Raw genomic sequence first — 15,201 nt, forward strand, 5'->3', positions numbered from 1 at the left:
TGCCAGGGGTTGTCCCCGTGAGGGTGCTGCTGGGGCCGGGTGTCGCTGCCGGGAGGTGTCCCGGTGCCGGTCTCTGAGGGTGTCACTGCCGGAGGTGTCCCGGTGTGGGTCCCTAAGGGTGTCACTGCCGGAGGTGTCCCTGAGGGTGTCACTGCAGGGAGGTGTCCCGGTGTGGGTCCCTAAGGGTGTCACTGCCGGAGGTGTCCCTGAGGGTGTCACTGCAGGGAGGTGTGCCGGTGCCGGTCTCTGAGGGTGTCCCTGCTGGAGGTGTCCCGGTGTGGGTCCCTGAGGGTGTCACTGCCGGAGGTGTCCCGGTGTGGGTCCCTGAGGGTGTCGCTGCCGGAGGTGTCCCGGTGCCGGTCTCTGAGGGTGTCACTGCCGGAGGTGTCCCGGTGCCGGTCCCTGAGGGTGTCCCTGCCGGAGGTGTCCCGGTGCCGGTCCCTGAGGGTGTCCCTGCCGGAGGTGTCTCGGTGTGGGTCTCTGAGGGGGTGGCTGCCCCGGGCCCGGCGGGTGGGGCAGGCCCGGCTCCCGCCGTTTCTCCTCAGGGGGCCGTTCCCGGCGCTCTCCCGCCCATCCCGGTCGCGGGGCGGTGCCGGTGGCGGCGGGGCCGGAGGAGGCGGCTCCAGGTCCCCTCCCCGCGCCGCCGCTTCCGCCGCCGCCGCCCTGGGCCGGGCGGGCCCGGCGGGGCCGAGCGGGCGGCGGGGCCACCATGAAGCCGAGCGGAGGTGAGCGGGAGCCGGGCGGGGACGCGGGGGGCTGGGGGTGTGAGGTGACGGCGGTTTTGGGGGCTCCGGGGGTAACGGGGCTGTCCCGCCGCAGAGGAGCCGGTGCTGCTGGCGGAGCTGAAGCCGGGCCGGCCCCAGCGCTACGATTGGAAATCCAGCTGCGAGACCTGGAGCGTCGCCTTCTCCCCCGACGGGGCCTGGTTCGCCTGGTCCCAGGGACACTGCGTGGTCAAGCTGATCCCGTGGCCTCTGGGGGAGGCCGAGCTGTGAGTGCGGAGTCGTGGAATGGCTTGGGTTAAAAGGGACCCCAAAGCTCATCCAGTCCCACCCTGCCATGGGCAGGGACACCTTCCACTGTCCCAGGCTGCTCCAGCCTGGCCTTGGGCACTGCTAGGGATCCAGGGGCAGCCCCAGCTGCTCTGGGCACCCTGTGCCAGGGCCTGCCCACCCTGCCAGGGAACAATTCCTAATTCCCAATATCCCATCCATCCCTTCCCTCTGGCAGTGGAAGCCATTCCCTGTGTCCTGTCCCTCCATCCCTTGTCCCCAGTCCCTCTCCAGCTCTCCTGGAGCCCCTTTAGGGGCAAGGGGCTCTGAGCTCTCCCTGGAGCCCTCTCCAGGTGAACATTCCCAGCTCTCCCAGCCTGGCTTCCGCCCATGGAGCATCTCCTCCTCTGGTCTCAATCCATCAGCTCCACGTCCTTCTGATGGTGGGAACCCCAGGGCTGGGGCAGCTCTGCAGGTGGTGTCTCACCTGAGTGGGGCAGAGGGGCAGAATTCCCTCTCCTTTCCTGTTGCCCCACATTGGGGATCAGCCCAGGGTGTTTGAGCCTTCACCCACCAGCACCAAAGTCCTCCCAGTGCTGCTCTCCATCCATTCATTCCCCAGCTTGGATCGATCCCAGGGGTTTTCCAGTGTGGGGTGAAGATGGGTGCATGGAGCTGGGCTGGGGGTTCTTGGGGTGAACACTCCACCCATCCCTGCCTCCCTCCAGCAGCTGCAAAACCTCAGAGCGCAAGAGCCGGGGTGGCAAAGCAGAGACCTGGAGCCGTGGGGCAGCCAAGGAGAAGACTCTGGAGTGTGGGCAGATCGTGTGGGGCCTGGCCTTCAGTGCCTGGCCAGCAGCTGAGGATGGGGACACAGATCCTGCCTGTGCTGTGGGGCTTCCCTGTCTGGTCCTGGCCACTGGGCTCAACGATGGGCAGATCAAGGTGTGGGAGGTGCAGACAGGTGAGCAGCCCTCGCTGTCGTGGCTTCAGGCTGGCTGTCCCTTGTTCCCCTGTGGAAGGAGATCCCATCTCCCTCCCTCCCCAATACCTGCCCTGTCCCAAGCGGGGCTGCATGAGGGGCTCTGCCTCATTCCCTGTGGATGGATGGCACTGAGCCTGGCTCCTCTCTGCAGGGCACCTCCTCTTCAGCCTTTTGGGACACCAGGATGTTGTCAGGGACCTGAGCTTCGCTCCCAATGGAAGCCCCATCCTCGTGTCAGCCTCACGGGACAAGACCTTGCGTGTGTGGGACCTGAGCAGGGATGGTAGGAACGTGCAGGGATATCCCTGTGCTGGGTCAGGGAAGGGGGAGAGACCCATCTCAGGAGGGAAGGTGGTGGCAGAGGACCTTTGGGGACAGTATTTGAGGCAGAAGGGGACAGCCATATGACTGGGAGCAGAGTGTAACCTGGGAGATGCAGGAGGGCATTACCTTGGGATTTACCCAGGGAATCCCCAGCCCAGTGTGAATTCCCACTGGGGAAAGGGAGAAGAGCAGAGCCAAGGAATCCTGTTCCCCTCTGGTGACACATTTCTGCTGTCCCCAGGGCGCCAGGTGCAGGTGCTGTCGGGCCACGTGCAGTGGGTCTACTGCTGCTCCATCTCTCCAGACTGCAGCATGCTCTGCTCCGCCGCTGGTGAGAAGTCGGTGAGTCCTGCAGGATGGGAGCCATCCCTGTGCCTGCTGAATCCAGCCCTCTGTGCCCCCAGAACCCCCCCTGGGAGAAGGGCCAGGCCATGCTGCCCTGGCCCTCAGGAGCTGGAAGTTGGGAGCAGGGCCCATGTGGTTTAAACCTTGGCATGCTCCCAGCCTGATCCCCTGCCCAAATCCTGCAGGCACTGCTGTGGAGCATGAGATCCTACACCCTCATCCGGAGGCTGGAGGGCCACCAGAGCAGCGTGGTGTCCTGTGACTTCTCCCCGGACTCCGCGCTCCTTGTCACCGCTTCCTATGACGCCTGTGTCATCATGTGGGACCCCTACACTGGGGAGCAGCTCAGGACACTGCGGTACGGCCTGAGAGGGGACACAGCAGTGCCAGGGAGGTTTTTAGGGCTGGATGTGGCTTTCCCTGCTGGATGGGCACAGCCACCATGTCTGCACTGTTGTATGGACCATGGGGACACTGTGGGACAGGACAGAGCAATGCCAGGGAGGTTTTTAGGACTGGATGGGCACAGCCACCATGTCTGCACTGTTGTATGGACCATGGGGACACTGTGGGACAGGACAGAGCAATGCCAGGGAGGTTTTTAGGGCTGGATGTGGCTTTCTCTTCTCGCTGGGCACAGCCGTCACCACTCCTCTGCTTCCAGAGGCAGCATGGGGGTCTGGCTTGCCAAGTTTGGCAGCTCTGCCAGCCTCAGCTGGGGAAGGGGCTGGTGGCAGCTCAGAGCTGATGCTGGGATGTTGTCCCTACCCACAGCCATGTCCCGCTGCACTCCACGCTGGACTCCAGCAGTGAAATCCACAGCAGCTCCCTGCGCTCCGTCTGCTTCTCCCCCGAGGGGCTCTACCTGGCCACGGTGGCAGATGACAGGTGAGTGAACCCCTGTGGGGACCCAGAGAGGGGCCCAGGAGGAGACTAGAATGAACCAGGAGCTCAGGAGGTGGGGAGTAAGTGCTCCAGGTCCCCACCAATTCCTGAGATAAGGGGAAAGGTCAGGGCCGTGGGAACACCATGGCTTGGCTGTGACAAGGGGTAGCAAGGTCAGGGCCCTGTCACCCTGAGCTGAGGTCCATGTCCTCCTGGGTGCTGTGCCACCCTCAGATGTCACTTGCTCAGCAGGGGACAGTCCTCACTGGAACACACCTCTGGGAAGCAAATCCTTCTGGTTTCTGTGTCTTCAGGGGATCCCAGAGGCTTTATTTTGGCAGCAGGCACTGCACTGTGCGTGTCCTCTCCCGTTCTCCACAGGCTCCTGAGGATCTGGGCCTTGGAGCTGCGGTCTCCGGTGGCCTTTGCCCCCATGACCAACGGTCTGTGCTGCATGTACTTCCCACACGGAGGATTCATTGCCACAGGGTGAGTAAACAGGAGAAGAGGGTGGAGAAGCACAGGGCTGCTCCTTCCTCCTGAGCTCAGCAAATTCTGGGCTTCCCTGGGGATAGTTTTTTCCTGGGCTGGGGAACACACGCTCCTGGCAAACTTGGCAGTATTTGGGGACAGCTGGAATTCTTTGTGTCCCTCTGCCCTGTGCTCAGGGTTGTTTGGATCCCATTGCAGGACCAGGGATGGCCACGTCCAGTTCTGGACAGCCCCGAGGGTCCTCTCGTCGCTCAAGCACTTGTGCCGCAAAGCCCTGCGCACCTTCCTCACAACCTACCAGGTGCTGGCGCTGCCCATTCCCAGGAAGCTGAAGGAATTCCTCACTTACAGGACTTTTTAAGGCAGCAGGGGGAGCAGAGGCACGGAGGTGAGCCCCGGGGCTCAGTCCGGGCCGGCGGCGCCGCAGGAACGCCGAGCTGTGAGCCAGGAGCGTTGCTGCTCCCGTGGTTTTGGGGCTGTGGAGGGCTTTTTTTGGTGTCATAATACAAAAACCCAGCAAAATCCCACGCAGAGAGCCGCGGTGGCCCCGCAGGGGACACGGGTGGGACACAGGTCCCCCTGTCCCCTGCTGCCTGCTGGGTTGGGTCAGGTGCTTCTGCTTCTGAGTGCAATGGTGTGGGATGATGGTGGAACAGCTGCTGTGGGAGCAGAGCTGTTGTCACCTGCACAAATACGGGGCTAAACCCCCCCAAAACACCCACCTGGGAATGTCCCTCCATGCTGGTGGAGCGCGGGCTCTGCCGCTCTCCCGGCGTGGGCAGGAGCGGGACAAGCCCGAGCAGGTCTCAATAAATAAAAATTGATTCCTCATGATTTCCCTGCTGGCTCGCTCAGGTGACCTGGCAGTGCCTGGCACCGCCCTGGCTGCCAGGGAGGGGTGGCAGAGGTGTCCATCTGTGGGAAGAGGTGGCTTCACTCCACCCCCTGCTCCCATTCCTCTGTTGTTTTCTCTCCGTGCTGGAGCGTGGCACTCCATCAGCCAAATTCCCAGACATGCTGAGCATGCAGAAGTGTTTTGTTTGTCCCCATCCTCCAGCTTAGCTGGTGGCTGGAGCAACAGCACGTTCCCTTGTGTGCTGGCAGACTTTGTGGAGGGAATTCTCCTCCAAACATTGCCAGGATGTTGTTTTTCCCTTGGGAACAGCTGAACACAGAAAGCTGGTGCACCCCTAACCCCCCACCTCCCTTCAGGAGAAAAGCAAAGACCAGTGCAACCTGCTGGGCTTTGGAGGCACCTGTATTTTCCCATTGGGAATAATGCTACCTTTTAACAACCTTTTTACCTTTACTGGTCATTCAAGGCTTCCAAAAAGGAACCGGGAAGCTGCAGGGAGCAGCTCCAGGCATGGGGCTGACGGTCCTTCCCAAATCCAGCAGCAGATCCACCTGGCAGGATCAGGCTTCAGCCACCACCAGGTCCCTGGTGACCTGGAAGGCGGCGATGAGGGAGCTCAGCTGGATCTTCTCGCTGGTGCCAGCGGCCAGGCGGTACCTGGAGAGGGGCCAAGGGCAGCTTTGGGGGTTTCCACCACTGTGGGTGCCCCCCAAAGCCACGGGCTGTGTGCCAGCAGTGTCCAGTGACCACCAGGAGCCACCCCAGGGTCCCCAGGCTGGGGCAGTGACACTTACTCGATGTCTGCCAGCTTGATCAGCAGCTGGATGCGGATGGAGGGGGGGAAGTCGACTGTGGAGAGAAGAAAACACTCAGTGAAGGGCAGGGGGGAATTTGGCCTCTCCAGGATCATCCAGAGCTGGACCCTTTCCCCACCTCTGTGCACGAAGAGATGGATCTCAGTGAGGATGTCCTGCAGGGCCAGGCCCTTCAGCGTCTTCAGCTCCATGATTTCTGGGATGAGAGTGAGTCAAGGCCTTGCTTCCAGGCATTTCCCTGCCAGATCCCATCCTCACCTTTACAGCAATCCCAAGAGCCTCCCCAGTGAGCAGCACCCACCCCAGAGGCCGCAGAGATCCCTGGGAAGGAGCAGGATTTATCCCAGCTGGGAATAACCCCCAGGGTGGAGGATACTGCGGTAGGCTGTGGAAAAATCCTGGTTCAGCATCCAGTCGAGGATGTTGGCGATGTCAGACTTGAGAGGATGTCCCGTGCAGGTGTAGACGTTCTCCTCTGTCACCTTCCCAAAGGCCATGGAGGTGCTCTGAGGAAGAGGAGGGAACAGGAAGGATGAAGAAGCCCCTCCAGCTCAGCTGGCCAGGGGCTGATGGCCGCAGTCCCACCTGCAAGATATTGAGGGCCCTGCGCATGTCCCCGCTCGAGAGGGTCACCAGAGCCTTCATCCCGTCCTCGGTCACGTCCACCCTGGAAAACAGCACCCGGGCAGCTGGGGAATCCAGCCTGCTGCTCCTCCCTGGCAGGGAGTGGGGCAGAGGGGGATCCCCACCCACCCCTCCTCCTGGATGACGTGCTGGAGCCGCGGCACCATCAGCTCCGGGGTCAGGGGGCCGAAGCGGAAGCGGGTGCAGCGGGACTGCAGGGCAGGAATGATCTTGGACAGGTAGTTGCAGATGAGGCAGAACCGGGTGTTTTCTGTGAACTTCTCGATCACTGCAAAAAGGAGCACGGGGAGGAGGGTCCTTGGCTGCTGCCTTGTCCTGGTTCCCACCCTGTGCCCGGCTGGATGGGCCGATGGCTGCTCACAGTGTGGGGTTCCCCGTGCCCTCACCTCTCCTCAGGGCGTTCTGAGCATCCTGGGTCATGGCATCAGCTTCATCCAGGATGACCAGCTTGAAGCCTTTCCTAGGAAAAGGGGGGTTTGGTGCTAGAGGAGGGGGAGCTGGATGTTTGTTCCCAGCCTGGCTCCTGGGAAGCCCCTCTTGCATCCTCACCCTCCCTGCTTTCCGGGCACATTCCCACCCACCTGGGGGCCTCCCAAATCCCTTCCCAATCCAAGTGCCAGGGCAGGAGGGTGCCAAAGAGATGGGGGGCTTTGGGAAGCACAGACCCACCACGTACTTAAAGATGGTCCTGGTGCTGGCGAAGCTCAGGATGGGCCCTCGCACGATGTCAATGCCCCGGTCATCGGAGGCGTTGAGCTGGAAGGGAATGGTGTGGATCTGTATCCCTGCATCCCATTTCATTCCAACCCATCTTGTCCCATCCCATCCCATCCCATCCCATCCCATCCCATCCCATCCCATCCCATCCCATCCCATCCCATCCCATCCCACCCCACCCCACCCCACCCCGCCGTGTTCCCGCTCACCTCCAGCACCATGGAGCCGAACTCCCGCTCCCGGTAGAGCTGCCGGGCACAGGCCAGGATGGTGGATGTCTTCCCGGTCCCGGGCGGCCCATAGAGGAGCAGATGGGGGAGCCGGTCCTCGCTGATGAAGCGCTGCACTGCGGGATAACGGGATAACAACGGGATAACAAGGGGATAGCAGCGGGACACCGGGGCTGGGGGACAGCCGGGACCGGCGCGGGGAGGCATTCATTACCGGTGCTGAGGATGTCCCGGTGCGACACCAGCTCGGACAGCGCCTGCGGACGGTACTTCTCCACCCTGCAGCGGGGAAGGAAAGGAGGGGAGTGACCCCGGGGCAGCTCCCGCCGCGTTATCCCGGTACCCCGGTACCCTGTTATCCCGGTATCCGTTATCCCATTATCCCGGTACCCCGTTATCCCGGTACCCCCGGTATCCCCCCCCGCTCCCGGCCGTACCACGGCAGGTTCGCGCTGCCCGCCGGCGCCATCTTGGGAAGTCTCGCGAGATCGCCGCCAAGCGCGCGAGAGCGCGGGGGCGGGGCCGGCCTGAGGGGACGGGCGGGTTCCGCCGGCCCGGGAAAATCCCGGCAGCTTCCAACCATTCCGGGGTCCCGGGAGCCGGGCTGCGCTGGGAACGCCATCCCAGCCCTTCCCCACCCTGCCAGGGAACAATTCCTAATTCCCAATATCCCATCCATCCCTGCCCTCTGGCAGTGGGAAGCCATTCCCTGTGTCCTGTCCCTCCATCCCTTGTCCCCAGTCCCTCTCCAGCTCTCCTGGAGCCCCTTCAGGCCCTGCAAGGGGCTCTGAGCTCTCCCTGGAGCCTTCTCCTCTCCAGCTGAGCACCCCCAGCTCTCCAGCCTGGCTCCAGCCCTTGGAGCATCTCCATGGCTCCTCTGGGCTCTCCCAGCAGCTCCAGGTCCCTCCTGTGCTGGCCCCAGGGCTGGATGCACAGTTCCCCCTGAGATCTCACCTGAGGAGTGGAGAGGGAGAATCCCTCATCCTGCTGTCCCTGCCCACAGCAGGGCATGGAACGAGGTGTCCTTCAAGGTCCCTTCCAACCCAACCTATTCCATGATTCTGCGATCGTGGGAAGAGCACAGTGCTGGTGTTCACCAGAGCAGGGTGGTGCCGGCCGTCCCAGGGAAATCGGCAGCAGGAATTGCTGGATTAAGGTTTTGGGAAAACACTGCACGTGCCCTCGGAACACCGATGAGATGAGAGGGGCACCTTTGGGTGCAGGGACACCTGAGAAGAGGAGATCTGGGATCCTCCCGGTGCGACAGGAGCAGCAAACTCCAGAGGTGGCTGCCAGAGCAAAACGCCTTTATCCCTGTCCCTGCTGCTTCCCAGTGCCTCTGGAGAACCCCTGGAGCCTCCTGTTGAGAAGGAGCTTAGAGGGCAGAATGAGCCCAGGCTGCTGGAGCGATGCTCTGCTGCTGCTCTGACCCCAGAGAGGAAAGCAGGCAGGAGTGAGAGGAAAACGCAGGTGGAGTGAGGATGGGAAGCAATCCATTGGGAAGTAGAGGTACAGGACAGGCAAAAAACTCCTATAAAAATGCTGTTGCTGCCAAGGGAAGTGAAAACATCAAGAGCTCCAGGGTGGATCCTATAAAACCCCAAACATCTGCTGGGGGGTGCTGCTTTCCTGGGGTTTTTCCCCCTTTTTTCCCCTGCAGCCCCCCATGAAGGCAAGCAGGAGCTGGAGGCTGAGGTCAGCGGCCTCAGCTGTCCCTCTGGGCACGTGACAGCCGTGACAGATGGCCCTTCCCTCCGGAGCCTCCAGCTCCTTCCCGGGCACCTGGGAACAGCCGGGAGCTGCGATTTTCCTGCACGTCCTGGATCCAGAGCTGCTGCTCTCCCCCCGGATCTGCCTTCGCCTGGGGGCAGGCTCTTCTCCTCCTCCATGGATTTTTCCAGGGGTTTTCCCCATCATTAATAAATCCCAGGCTCCAGAGCAGGGTTAATCTTTGGGGTGTTGTTTAATGGGGTTAAACTGATGGGTGCATGCCCCTGGGATGGCTCTGATTTCCCTCCTGGGTGGAGATGAGGGGACAGAGGTGGTGGCACAGGGATGATGGGACAGAGGTGATGGGACAGGGATGATGGGATGGAGATGATGGGACAGGGAAGATGGGACAGGCCTGGTGGTGACAAAAGTGATGACAGTGTTGATAGGACAGGCATGATGGACAGAGGTGGTGGGGACAGGGATGATGGGCCAGGGGGGTGGTGACAGGAATGGTGGTGATGGAGACGAGACAGATGATGGGGCAGACGTGATGGTGACAGAGGTGGTGACAGGGTTGATGGAACAGGGATGATAGGACAGAGATGATGGTGACAGAGATGACAGAGGTGATGGGACAGGATGGTGGGGACAGAGATGGTGGTGACAAGGATGGTGGTGACAGGGATGACAGGACAGAGGTGATGGGAACGGAGGTGATGGGACAGAGGTGATGGTGACAGGGTTGAAGGGGACAAGGGTGGAGTGATGGGACAGAGCCGCTCTTCCACAGAGGATTAAAGAGGTGCTTGAGAGCTGAAATCCCAGGGCTCCCCCTCCCCGTGTGGAGCTGAAGAAGTTCTTTGCCCCATTAATAACCAAGAAATCCCAGTGCTGATACCCAGAGGCTCCTGTGGGACAGCTCACCCCGAGCTGGTGCAATGAATGCTCGTGGGATGGTTTTGGGGGAATTAGGTGGGAAACCCCTGGGTGGTGCAGTGGTGGTTGGTTTGGCCAGGCTGGAGTGGCCATGCCAGGGCATTCCCTCTCCCTTCCCAGCAGGATGTCGTGCCTGGAAGAGCACCTTTGGCACTGAGGGAACATTAACCCAGTTTACAGACTCTGAGTCACTCCAAACTCTTTTCTCATGGAGAAAACCCACAGAAGTCAATTAAAAGATTACCACATAGTTTTTATATGGACGGACTGTGCCATTCCCAATGTCTGGAATGTTCATCCACCTCTCAGACCATGGCCAGCTCCAAGCATGGGAGCTATCCCACAGGCTGCCCTAGGGGTTTTTGGGAGGCATGAGGTTTGGTGAATACCTAAAATCCCTTCCCTTCCCTTCCCTTCCTTCCCTTCCCTTCCCTTCCCTTCCCTTCCCTTCCCTTCCCTTCCCTTCCCTTCCCTTCCCTTCCCTTCCCTTCCTTCCCTTCCCTTCCCTTCCCTTCCCTTCCCTTCCCTTCCCTTCCCTTCCCTTCCTTCCCTTCCCTTCCCTTCCCTTCCCTTCCCTTCCCTTCCCTTCCCTTCCCTTCCCTTCCCTTCCCTTCCCTTCCCTTCCCTTCCCTTCCCTTCCCTTCCCTTCCCTTCCCTTCCCTTCCATCCCTTCCCCTTCCCTTCCCTTCCCTTCCCTTCCCTTCCCTTCCCTTCCCTTCCCTTCCCTCCCTTCCCTTCCCTGGCAGTTCTTGATGTCATTCCCACCCCGGGGGTCCCTCTGAGCTCCCCTATCAGCCAGCCTTGGGGACAGGACAGAGAAGGGACATCCCAGCTTGGGATGAGCCTGGAAATTAAAAGTCCTGATTAAAAAAAAAAAAAAAAAAAGTCAGCAGATTTCCAGCTTTTTTTACCACATCCCAACTCGGGGGGAGTTGACCACTGTGAGCACGGATAAAGCTGTTGGAATTTGACTTGTGCTCCCCAGAGCTGGGAGGGACTGGGACGGGGATGCCAGCTGGGAATGAAGTCACATACCCAGAGGCAGGGAGGTCACGGCTGTGAGGACGCTGTGCCTGAGCAGGTGAAGGCTCTGGAGCATCATCCTGGCTCTGCATTTCTGGAATAATTCCCGAGTGTTGGCCAGGCTTGGCCTCCATTGCCCCAGAGCAGGAATCCCTGGTGCCCCAGACCCTCCAATGCCCCCCCAAGTGCCCCAGACCCCTCAGTGCCCCAGACCCCCCAGTGCCCCAGACCCCCCAGTGCCCCAGACCCCCCAGTGCCCCAGACCCCCCAGTGCCCCAGACCTTCCCATTTCCCCAGAGCCCCCATTTCCATTCTCCATCTTTGCCCCAGCCCCCACGATGCCCATTTCCCCCGTTACCTCAGGTCCCCCACATTCCCCAGTCCCCATTATCCTCCCAATGCCCCAGCCCTCCTGCCCCCATTTCCAGCCCCCCTCATTTCCCCGGGTCTCCCTATTGCACCAGCCCCCCAATGTCCAAGGCCCCCCTTTCCATTGACTCCCCATTACCCCAGACCCCCCATTTCCATCCCCCCCATTGCCCCAGACCCCCATTTCAACCCCCCTCATCCTCCCTGCCCCCTTCCCCCCCCAGAGCAGCATCCCCCCCTTCCCCCCTGGTGCTCCCCTCCTGTCCCATTCCCAGAGGGACTGGATGAGGGGGATAGGGAAGAAGGGCATGGGAATGGGGATGGGGGGGATGGATGGGATGGGAATGGGGAATTCTCGTGAGGATGGGGAGGTGTGGGATGGGGGATGGGAACGGGGGTGGTGATGAGGATGGAGAGATGTGGGGCTTGGGTGGGGATAGGGACGGGTGCTGATGAGGAATGGGGGGTGAGGATGATGATGAGGAGATGTGGGGGTGGATGGGGATGGTGGGAAAGTGCTGGGGCTGGGGGTGATGAGGATGGGGGTGATGATGAAGATGGGAAGGTGATGGGGTTGGGGGTGATGAGATGGAGGTGTTCATAAAGAAGGGGGGTGTTGATGAGGATGGGGGTGTGGGCGAGGGGGATGGGGGTGTGGGAAAGTGATGGGGATGGGGGGATGGGGTTGGGGTTGATGATGAGGATGGGGGGATGTTGAGGATGGGGGGGTGACGATGAGGATGGGGAGCTGCGGGTGTGGGGGTGATGGGGCTGGAGGGGTGTTGGTAAGGCTGGGGGGTGTGTTGGTGACGATGGGGTTGTTGATAAGGCTGGGGGGGGTGCTGAAGATGATGAGGGGGTGCTGATGAGGATGGGGGGATGTTGAGGATGGGGGGGTGATGATGAGGATGGGGAGGTGTGGGGTGATGGGGTTGGGGGTGATGATAAGGTTGGGGGGATGTTGATGAGGAGGGGGGTGATGATGAGGATGGGGAGCTGCGGTGTGGGGCTGATGGGGCTGGAGGGGGGTTGGTGAGGCTGGGGGGTGTGTTGGTGACGATGGGGTTGTTGATAAGGCTGGGGGGTGCTGAAGATGATGAGGGGGTGATGATGAGGATGCTGGCGCGTGGGTGCGGGGGCGATGCGGACGCCGCGGAGCTGCCGGGGCCGGGGGTGCCGGGCCGGGGGCGTGCGGGGGTTCCCGCGCGGAGCGGCGCGCAGCGAGCGCGGCCCCGCGGAGCCGGAGCGCGCCGCCCCGCCCCCGCCCCGCCGCGCCCGGGGGGGGTAGCGGCGGCGGCGCCGCGCTGACGGCTCGGTGGGCACCGCGATGCTGCGGGCCGCGGCCGAGCGGGGCTGAGCGGCGGCGGGGGCCGGCGAGCGGAGCCCAGGGAAGGGGGGGCCGCGGCGGCGGCGGGCGGAGGGGAGGGCGGGCGGGCGGGGGGGGGGGGGGGGGCGGCGAGCGATGGATGAGGACAACATGACGAGGAGCGAGGAGCAGGAGCTGAGTCTGCAGAAGGCGCTGCAGCAGTGCGAGCTGGTCCAGAACATGATCGACATCAGCATCTCCAACCTGGAGGGGCTCCGCACCAAGTGCGCCGCCTCCAACGACCTCACGCAGAAGGAGATCCGCACCCTGGAGGTACGGGCCCGCCGACCCCCCCAACATCAACATCCCCCCATCAGTCTCCCCCCCCACCCCCCCCCCGGCCGCGGCGGGTTCCCCCGCGGCGCTGCGGTGCGCCCGAGTGAGGCTGCGCGCTCTGCAGGTGGCCCCGAGGTGGGTCCGGGACCACCGAACCCTCCTGCCGGGACCCACCGGGGACGCGCGGCCCCGGCCGCAGCCTCCCGGTATCCCCGGCATCCCCCGGCCCGGCCGCGTCCCGCCCCCGGCTTCCACCGCCCGGCAGGCGGCATCCCCCCGGCCCACCTGCATCCCCCGGCCCACCTGCATCCCCCGGCCCACCTGCATTCCCCGGCCCACCTGCATCCCTTCCCCCTTCCTGCATCCCCCGGCCTTCCTCCAGGCTCCTGCTCCAGCCGGGCTGCATCCCTTCCACCTTCCTGCATCCCATCGGCCCACCTGCACCCCTGCTGCCTGCCTCCATCCCCCCAGCCTGGCTGCATCCCTCTCCCTGGACTGCATCCTGCGGCCCACCTGCATTCCTTGTGGCAGGCTGCATCCCACGGGCCTGGCTGCATCCCTCCACTAGGCAGCATCCCCCAGCCCACCTGCATCCCTTGCACGGGGCTGCATCCCCTGGGCCTGGCTGAATCCCCTTCCTTGAGCCGCATGCCCTCAGCCCACCTGCATCCCTTCCAGCCGGCTCCAGCTGGCCCGGCTGGCTGCGTCCCTGGCCCACCTGCACCCCTCCCTCCTGGCTGCCTTCTCCCCTCCCCACTCCTGCCTCCCGGGGGATGAGCTCCCCCTGGAGCACGCTGAGCCCCGCTGGGGTGGATTTGTGGTGCAGCAGGAGGTCGGTGGGCTGGGACGGGCAGGGAACAGCCAGGGATTCCCAGGGCTGAGTGGGATCCCTGCAGCTGGCACAGAGCGAGGAGGAGCGAGGCTGTGACCCTGGGAGACGCCAGCGGGGCCTGCGGCTGCTGTGGGGGCGGCTGGCGCAGAGCTGGGGCTGTGGGTGGGGGGGTTCAGAGCCTGATCCCACCCAGGCCCCTCTGTGGGGCAGCTGTTGGCTCTGGACCATGACTGGAACACCTTGTCCTGCTGCTTTTGCTCCCAAGTTCCTGAGAGCTGTGGGAACAATTGGGGCATCACCATGTCACTGCTGTGCCGCCTGTGGGGAGACCCCAGGTTTGGGATGCAGCTCCCTGCTCTGCGTCCCAGCTTGTGCTCATTCCCCCTCCCATCCTGCTGTCACCTCCCCCTGATCCAAGCCCTGCCTCATCCCAACTCTCTGTGTGAGGAGCTGGGAGCTGTTGGTCCTGGAGCAACCTCAGGAGAGGATAACAGTGATTTTGGGGCATGCTGGAGCCTTTTTTGGGTTGCAGGCAGGTTCCAAATCCCCGGGAGAACCTGCCAGGAGGTGCAGGGCTCCAGGAGCTCATCCCACATGGAGCGATTGGCCTCGTTGATGTCAGCACTGAGGATTCCCTGTCTGTGTCCCGTGGACATGGAGGGGAGCAGGGCAGTGTGGTGGAGCCATCCTGGTGGGATGCTCCTTCCCAGCATCCCAGTGCCACTGGGGCAGCAGCTGGGGCTGGATGAAGGGTCTGGAGGCAGTCAGGAGGATGTTATCCTACAATGCTCACAGGGAAGCACTTCTCCAGCCCCTATGGATCACTCAGTGCCAGCCCACAGGGAGCCCTGCACTTCCATCCCTAAAACACCCCCAAACCAGGAGCTGGGGATGTTCCAGCCAAGGACATCCCTGCTGACACTCTCTGGTTGTTTTTCACCTCAAACCCAGGGTGATTCCCACAAGGGGAGTGAATCCAGGGCCAGATTCCCCCTGCCAGCCCTGGGCTGGCTCCTGGCGTTGTCCTGGGTTGCCACCAGCGTCAGCAGGAGCAGAGCTTGGCCCTGAGTCCCCAAGTCCCCGAGTCTCTGTGTCCCTGAGTCCCTGCTGCCACCACCACGTCCCAAGGACGTGACACAGACTCCGAGGCCTCGCTCAGTGTCTCTTCCCTTCCCATCTGGTGGCAGCAGAGCTGGGCCAGGCAGTGCCATGGCAAAGGGAGTGGTGACCTGGGATATGGCTCTGGAGACAGTGCCCAGCCCTTGTGTCAGCATGAGCCTGGAATAAAGCAGGAGAATCCATGGTTTTTTGGTTAATCTTCATAGGCTAAACATTGGTTTTGCAGGATTAATAGAAGTTTTTCCCTTCTTTGTTTTGTTTTAAGCCACCTGCAGGTAGAT

The 15,201-nt window shown here is 62.3% G+C and overlaps 3 protein-coding genes across 6 annotated transcripts; 2 read left to right on the plus strand and 1 right to left on the minus strand.

Annotated features, from left to right (window-relative positions):
• The first annotated feature begins 572 nt into the window (after window positions 1-572).
• WSB2 (WD repeat and SOCS box containing 2) lies at window positions 573-4,857 on the plus strand. Of its 2 annotated transcripts, none has more exons than XM_064392709.1 (9): window positions 573-725; window positions 820-991; window positions 1,721-1,956; window positions 2,129-2,260; window positions 2,543-2,643; window positions 2,832-3,004; window positions 3,421-3,534; window positions 3,913-4,020; window positions 4,222-4,857. In XM_064392709.1, the coding sequence occupies exons 1-9, from the start codon at window positions 710-712 to the stop codon at window positions 4,382-4,384; spliced, it is 1,215 nt and encodes a 404-aa protein (XP_064248779.1). In that variant the 5' UTR covers window positions 573-709; the 3' UTR covers window positions 4,385-4,857. The 2 variants fall into 2 exon arrangements, with proteins under 2 accessions (XP_064248779.1, XP_064248780.1); XM_064392710.1 differs by having other exon boundaries at window positions 1,724-1,956.
• A 406-nt stretch (window positions 4,858-5,263) lies between these two features.
• Window positions 5,264-8,319, minus strand: RFC5 (replication factor C subunit 5). Of its 3 annotated transcripts, none has more exons than XM_064392708.1 (11): window positions 8,241-8,319; window positions 7,501-7,565; window positions 7,266-7,402; window positions 7,016-7,095; window positions 6,726-6,799; window positions 6,448-6,607; window positions 6,280-6,361; window positions 6,071-6,200; window positions 5,813-5,890; window positions 5,674-5,728; window positions 5,264-5,536 (listed from the first exon to the last, which is right to left on the minus strand). In XM_064392708.1, exons 1-11 carry the CDS (start codon window positions 8,267-8,269, stop codon window positions 5,440-5,442), a joined length of 987 nt encoding a protein of 328 aa, XP_064248778.1. In that variant the 5' UTR covers window positions 8,270-8,319; the 3' UTR covers window positions 5,264-5,439. The 3 variants fall into 3 exon arrangements, with proteins under 3 accessions (XP_064248778.1, XP_064248777.1, XP_064248776.1); XM_064392707.1 differs by lacking the exon at window positions 8,241-8,319 and adding an exon at window positions 7,724-7,862; XM_064392706.1 differs by lacking the exon at window positions 8,241-8,319 and adding an exon at window positions 7,724-7,870 and having other exon boundaries at window positions 5,674-5,890.
• Window positions 8,320-12,243: 3,924 nt separating this feature from the next.
• On the plus strand, window positions 12,244-13,537 carry LOC135282860 (splicing factor 3A subunit 2-like). Its single transcript, XM_064393049.1, has 2 exons — window positions 12,244-13,310; window positions 13,441-13,537. Exons 1-2 carry the CDS (start codon window positions 12,790-12,792, stop codon window positions 13,535-13,537), a joined length of 618 nt encoding a protein of 205 aa, XP_064249119.1. The 5' UTR covers window positions 12,244-12,789.
• The last annotated feature ends 1,664 nt before the right edge of the window (window positions 13,538-15,201 follow it).

Source organism: Passer domesticus, chromosome 17 (assembly GCF_036417665.1).
Source record: "Passer domesticus isolate bPasDom1 chromosome 17, bPasDom1.hap1, whole genome shotgun sequence".
Lineage (NCBI taxonomy): Eukaryota > Metazoa > Chordata > Aves > Passeriformes > Passeridae > Passer > Passer domesticus.